A 7,365-nucleotide genomic window follows, 5' to 3' on the forward strand; every position below is an offset into this window, starting at 1 on the left:
CATGCATGCATTGATCTATGACGATAAGGGTTTTGTTTTGTTATTTGGTAGACAAATTTGGGTTCTTGAGGCCAAGAGGGTTCTTTTAGGCTCGGGTTTAGGTGCTCTTGCCACGTGGGTGATGAATGGATTTGTGGCGGAGCGGTAATCCGACAATCGTTTTTTGAAAATGATGTAGGAGAGCTCGAGATGGTTGAGAGAGTTTGGAGGGTAAGATTTTTTATGGGGTGAGATTTTTTATGGGGTGTTACAAATAAGGGAGAAAAATGAGTTTTTGGGTACTTAAATACGGGGGACCTCCATGCAATTAGTAAACTTTCAAATTATTTCCACCCCAGAAGTTTGTTGTGTAATTCGAATTGGTCACTATATGCAATTTAGCCTTTAAATTTTAGTTTTATTTTAATTCAGTCCCTTTTATTTTTTATTTATTATAAATTGGTACCCTAATTTATTTATTTTTTTGCATCATAATTTTTTCCTTTTTATCATTAATTTTCATTAACTATTTTATTTTTTATTTTATTTTTTATCCTTTTTAATATTAACTTTATTTTTTGTAAAAATGGGATTCAATCAAAATTCAAAGATCATCAAAGGTAAGTAATTCAGATCGAATTTAAATTTTTGTTTAAAATTTTAATTTTCGCGATTTAGACAACCGGATAATCGATTGGTACCGAAAGGGCAACTCGAGTGTACTCATCCTTCCTCGATCATAAACAACTTCCGACCTTGACAATTCTTTGGTAAGTGCATATTTAGTAAATGAGTAAGTTAAAGGTGTCCGGTCTATCAAATATAAAAATGATAGGTGGCGACTCCATCATTAATCCAAGTCAGAATGCGAACCCAACACCACTCGAAGGACCGTTGCGACACTATTTATATAATATTTGAGCAAAAATGGGAAATTAAAAAAAATTCAAAGAGAAAGGTTTAAAATAGAGGACTGTTGCTTTGAAGGCCCAGAGTGGAAAGTAGGTCATATTTGTCAAAAGTTTAGCTTAGCTGCCGCCAATTCACTCTTTAATTCTTACCTTAACATTGTCCTTGCCTTTGCTAGGGCACTATTTTATTTGTTGCGCTTACTTTTGTAGGTAATCCTTTTCTTATCTACCCTTCACCAAATCTTTTATATAATTTTTAAAGTTTAGACCAAAACTTATTAATTATAATACATTCATGATATAAAAAATAATACGAATGTAAAAGAATACACAATTTTTTAAAGAAAAAAATATTTTTAAATATATTATAGTTTGAGATGAGTAAAATTAGAATCAACTAAAAAATTGAATTTTTCAATTCGATTTGATGTTAAAAGATTCGACTCAACTTAACCTAAAATATCATTCTGTAAACTCGACTCCAAAATTTTAATAATTAGTTTATTAGTTTTTAAATTCGAGTCAGTCTCTTAATTCTGCATGATATATGTATATCGTATATGAAAAAATAAATATGTCTATCATATATGGTTATAAAAAGTATTTAAATTGAAATCATATAATAACATAACATTATAGAAATATACAATTATATTTAAATAGATACTCAAACTATTTTACTTGAAAATCATAAACTCAACTTGAAAAAAATTCAAATAAAGTTTGAATTATAAAATAGATTTTTCAATTCAAATAACTTAAAATTATTTGATTCAACTCAACTCGACCGATGAAATACTTAAATCTAATTATAACATGTAAAATATAAACATAAAATAATATAGAAATGATCAAATTTAATAATTACCTAATTTCCAACAAGGGAATGCCCACAACTTTGCTGTTAAGCTTATACTAATATGCCCTAAATATGTGGGTTAGGCTAGAAAATATATAGTTTCCTAATTATTAATATCTAACCCAATAAATACAACCATTTTAGTTCATACTAAAAAAATACTAACTTCATGAAGTTTGGTATGATGACTAGTTGTAAGCAGCTAGTAGTGGTTTAATACTTTGTTAAAGTTGCCAACTTTTAGGGTAAATTACATTTCAAGTCACTCAATTATGAGTTTGATTATAAATAGGTCATATTTTTCTTAAATGTATTCAAATATGAGTAATCAAACACTTTAACCATTGAAGTCATTTAATAGATTCTAACATGGGCGGAATTAGGGATTTATTATAGTAGGAGTTAATTTATTTTCTATAAATACAATTTTTTTAATTGAGGGATCTAGTAAATTTTTTTATTTATTTTCAAATATATATATTTTTAATATTAATTAATATTTGAAAAAATAATTGGTGGGACGAAAGCTTCCATTGACCCAATGAAGTTCCGTCACTGAATTCTACTTAAGTGTATATTAAAATCTACTCAAATATAACTAATAAATATACTTGTACCAAATATAGCATTAGTGATTTTTTTTTGAGTAGTTAGGTTTAGTGATAATTAAGAATGAAATACTTTTTTATATAGAAAGTCGTTAGTTTTATTAAAAGTAGAAAATATACATAATTACAATGAAGATTTACAAGTATAACTGTAAACGTAAACTAAAATATAATTAGGAGATTTTTCTATAACCATTGATACAAAAACTAGCCACCTAGATCATACAAGGACTAAAGAAGGAAAAGACTAAAAAACCTAACCAAAATACTCGAACAAAATAAAGATACGAATAAATCTAACTGCATAAAAGGGGATGAAGATATTGAAAGACCACCGAAAAATCGCAAATTAGAGTCAAGCGATGTGAGAAAACTATCTACGAACGCAAAACGCATATCCAAATCAATCCGAAGTCCAGAGCAGGGAAGATCAGTATGATAACAAATAAGTGTGATCTTGATCAGTCGTGGAGATGTCAAATCCAACCCTGAAAAAAAAATGTAAACGAAAACAACGGCAAAATAACTGAAAATTGCCAAAAGACAGAGATAAATGCACCACAAAAACAGAGATAAGTATGTCATAAAGACATAATTATTCCTAAAAACTAAAAAAGAAAAATACAATCGAAGATCGGCAATCAGTATCAAAACTGGTGCCTCTATCGATTAAACAAAATCAAATAAAAAAATTGATTTGATACGTAGAAAATAGCGCAAAGTGCAAAGAAAAAAAAAAGGAGAGGGGGAAATTAAGAATGAAATGCTAAAAGAATGTAAGAGATTTAACACAAATAGTAATATTTTTATGTTAAAAATAAAATAACTCAATCTTATATGATTTAATATACTAGTTTTAAAGTATACTTTTAAAACACTCATTAGTTAAATATAGTCTTGATTAGAAGATTAACTAAACAAATATGATGGATTTTAATTTATTTCGATAGTTCCACACAATTGCAAAAGAAAAGAAAACATCAAAATCATGATCGAAGCATTTTACTCACAAATTCACTAAAGTATCCTAACGGAAAGATTACGGGATAAATCAAATTCTTTAAACACACCATTAAATGAAAACATCAAAATGCATTCAACGAATGTTGTTCTTTTGTAGTTAAATTGACTTGCACGACAAGAAAACGTGGGGGAAGCATTGAAATTGCCTGTTTACCTGCAAAATAAGGAGTTTAAAATCTTCTCAATAAAAGTCTCATATTTAGGGTTGAGATTCCATAGAATCAAGTCGAGTAAAAAAAGTTTTGTTATTCAAGTTGTCAAATTATATTTTATGATTCAAATTTTATTTGAATTCTTTTTCTAATCGAATCGAGTTTATAAAATTTGAGTGGATGTCAACTGAGTCGAATTGTTTGAGTTTCTCTTTAAATTTATTTTTAATTGTTTTTATAATATTATGATACATATTGATTTTAATTTGAATAATTTTCTCTAATCATATAAGATATATATATTTCTTTATATTCCTTTTTACACGTGTAAATAAGATTTGTAATGTTATTTAATAAATCAAATAACATCTAAAGTTATAAAAACATATTTATAATGTTATTTTTAAATAATATATTTTTAGGAAAACCTATTGATGATAGTATAAATGATGAAAAGAATTGATGAGAAGATTTTTTTTTACAAAAAAGTCAACCTAAAGACTAAATTGAATAAAATAAGATTAAACTACAAAAAGAAAAAAAATTATTGTTAATAATAATAATCAAGTTATATATGAGGAGCATGTGCTTTAAATTTGGTGAAAAAATGACTTAAAAAGAAAGAGCAATTGAAGAAAACAAAGAAATCGTGTAAAATTAAAATGATTAAATTGAAAAAAAAATGGTTTCAATAAGAAGAATTGAAGCTATAAAGATATTCTACAATAGTTTATTAGTGTGCGGTTTAAATTTCGTCAAAATAGACTTAAAATGAAAAAATCAATGTCTAAATTGTAAAACCGTCAAATTCGGTTTTTGATTTTTCAAATTAGTAAATTCAAATTCATCTTGAATTCGAAAATCAAAATTAAAATTTGAACTAATTTGAATAATTCAACTTAAATAATTCACAATTTAATATATAATACTATTTTTCGAATCAAAACAATTCTATTCATACCTACCCAATATTTTTTCTCAAGGATCGAGCTGATAATTGGACCGGATTAATCTAGGTGAAACATGTTGATACGTTTGAATTTAAATTAAGTTTATTACAAAATTTAATTATAATAATATAATAAATTTGAGTCAAACACTTATGCAAGAGATTAGAAAAATGGGTGGTAGTTCACCATTGAACTAGTCTAGCATCCTCGAACAAGTTCTAAAAGAGTTTATACTGGTTTATTTGTTGATATTTTTTGAAATATATAATATTTTAAAAGGTAAAGTACATAAATGATCCCTTAACTATATGATATTACTTTAATAAATTTTTTGATATTAAAAGTTATAAAATAATCCTCTAACAATAGGGAGTTGCTTTGTTGAGTCCTTGACTATTAAAAGTTATAAAATAGTCCTCCAACTATTCAATATGTTCCAAACTCGTCATTTTTTTAATAATTGACGATAATTTTAGTTGTACATTAATCTGCTAACTGAGTATGATAAAATATGATGTCATAATCTCAAACAACTATTATATATCAGTTAATATGTTAACGTCCAACTCAAATGGCCATTAATTTTTAATGGAAAAATGACAAGTTTAGAATATAATGAATAGTTGAGTAATCATTTTATAACTTCTAATAGTTGAGGAATAAAAAAATAACTCCTATAAAAAAATTATTTTATAATTTTTAATAATGAAAAGAAAACACAAAAATAAAAATTTACTTTGATTTTCTTTAAAATAAAAAAGAAAACACAAGTTGCCTTATATTTTTACTAATATTCTTGGTTCACAAAGAAAAGGTTAACCAGCAAACAAGCCATCATTTTTTATAAGAACTTCTGAAGAAGAGGGAGAGAGAGAAACGCAAGCTTTCATTTCAAACCAAAAGCAAAAGAGAAAGAGAAATAAAGAGGGGAATTCAAGGTTGAAGGAGCTTTTTTTAAAAAAAAAATCTGTGTGAAGAAACTGGAGCTGGGAAAGATGATGCAGACTGAGCAGCAGCCTCAGCAGAACAATAACCAGTTGACGGTTCAAAACTCTGGGAGTCTCAGTTTTAGCAGTCATTTGTCCAAGGAAGATGAGGAGATCTCAAAATCTGCTCTTTCCACTTTCAGAGCCAAAGAAGAAGAGATTGAGAGGAAGAAGATGGAGGTTAGAGAGAAAGTTCAGCTTCAGTTAGGCCGTGTTGAAGAGGAAACTAAACGTTTAGCCATGATTCGTGAGGTAACTTTGACCAAAATTTTACCTTTCTCCCATTGTTTTGACTTGGAAAGCTTAAAACTTTAAGACTCAATTTCTGCAAATTTCAGAGTTTAGAGGCTCACGTAGTGATGAAATTCATGATCTTGGGATGGGTTTGAAAATTGTGGAAAAGGGTGTTTCAAGTTTAGCCTTTTATGTGTTTTCCTCCTTCAATTTGTTACTTGTAATGCAACTCTTTAAGAAATTAGCAGCAGTTTGTCTGTCAGATTTGCCTTAAAAAACAGAAATTGTCACTTAATTTTGGGGCTTCCCATCACAAGTATAAAGAGTGGCTTATAAAACCATGTAAATCTTTCAGGAGCTTGAAGCACTGGCAGATCCCACGAGAAAGGAAGTTGCTGTGGTGAGGAAGAAGATCGATGCAGTCAGCAAAGAATTGAAACCATTAGGGAATACCTGCCAGAAAAAGGTACAAATTCACCACACTTTGACATATTCAACTTTTTTCAGAATTCATTGTTCCTCAAGCATCCGAGTTCGAATAGCTGTGTCCTCTGTTTGTATATAGAGAGTATTAAGTATTTGAGAGCCATGGTATTGAAATGGGTTACAGGAAAGGGAATACAAGGAAGCCCTGGAGGCGTTTAACGAAAAGAACAAGGAAAAAGTACAGCTAATCACCAAATTAATGGAGGTTAGTTTCTATATTGTAATGTCAAAAACCAACTCAAAAGATGCAAAAAATAAAGTAAAAATTTGTTGTTTCCGATGACTGACGAATGATCTCACCTTGTTGTTATATGTTTTAACTGATTGAACAGCTGGTGAGTGAAAGTGAAAAGTTGAGGATGAAGAAGCTGGAAGAACTCAGCAAGAACATAGATTCAGTACATTAACCTAAGCCCCTCAACTTATGTTTTTAACTGACTAGGTTCGTGTGATGTATTTGAGGTTACTTTAATATTTACATATGGCTGTGTTATTGTTTTTTTTTTGGTGTTAGACGTATTGTATGGTGAATCTTTCTTTGTTTTTTATTTTCATTAGCATTTGATAAATCCTAGCTGATTTAGAAAAGGGAAATACCCTATAAACAGGTTTGTAACTAAATGCATCATTGTCTCTGCAGTTTCTTCTCAGATATCTCATGATCAATCTTTTGTACCCTTTTTTATTTATTGTAATTCAATGTCCCTTTTAAAACAAAAGACCAAAAATATCTAAACTTGAGTACCCTCGATGCATCACTACTGCAGCTGCCCCAAAGGTACATTTGCTGGTGAGTTTTAATGTTTTTATTCCTTTAAGTTTCTTGTAAATGAATTCTTGGTAGATGTTGCAGTAGGAGGGCTCAATGTACGTTGTGTTCATTCCAAGCTCTATTTTTCAATACGAAAAGACTTGAATCAAGCATTGAAGAAAGGGTTGCAGGTTTCGGAATTTAAATGTCATCGACTTCTAATCTGCAAATTAATCACAAAAAATTGATAATAGAAAAATCCTATGCTAGTCAGTCTGTTGAAGCCGTCAAATATTGGAATATCTGCAACAGACAAAAGCTGTCACGGCACTTCCTTGGGGGTAAGAATCGAGTGTGTTTTGAATTCGTCAAGTGTCACGGCGTTGACGTTATAAAAACCGTTTATTTTAGTTGGTTAGTGGTTGT

At 29.0% G+C, this 7,365-nt stretch overlaps 1 protein-coding gene across 1 annotated transcript; it reads left to right on the forward strand.

Moving 5' to 3' along the window:
• Positions 1-1,228: 1,228 nt before the first annotated feature.
• On the forward strand, positions 1,229-6,842 carry LOC120171228 (probable DNA double-strand break repair Rad50 ATPase). Its single transcript, XM_039178966.1, has 5 exons — positions 1,229-1,243; positions 5,443-5,720; positions 6,058-6,168; positions 6,313-6,393; positions 6,521-6,842. Exons 2-5 carry the CDS (start codon positions 5,478-5,480, stop codon positions 6,593-6,595), a joined length of 510 nt encoding a protein of 169 aa, XP_039034897.1. The 5' UTR covers positions 1,229-1,243; positions 5,443-5,477; the 3' UTR covers positions 6,596-6,842.
• The last annotated feature ends 523 nt before the right edge of the window (positions 6,843-7,365 follow it).

Source organism: Hibiscus syriacus, unplaced genomic scaffold (assembly GCF_006381635.1).
Source record: "Hibiscus syriacus cultivar Baekdansim isolate YM2019G1 unplaced genomic scaffold, ASM638163v2 tig00111817_pilon, whole genome shotgun sequence".
Lineage (NCBI taxonomy): Eukaryota > Viridiplantae > Streptophyta > Magnoliopsida > Malvales > Malvaceae > Hibiscus > Hibiscus syriacus.

Coding starts and splice junctions, on each gene's coding strand:
- LOC120171228 (XM_039178966.1), top strand. CDS start 5,478: ATGATGCAGACTGAGCAGCAGCCTCAGCAGAACAATAACCAGTTGACG. Junction 5,721..6,057: donor GTTTAGCCATGATTCGTGAG/GTAACTTTGACC, acceptor TAAATCTTTCAG/GAGCTTGAAGCACTGGCAGA. Junction 6,169..6,312: donor GGAATACCTGCCAGAAAAAG/GTACAAATTCAC, acceptor AATGGGTTACAG/GAAAGGGAATACAAGGAAGC.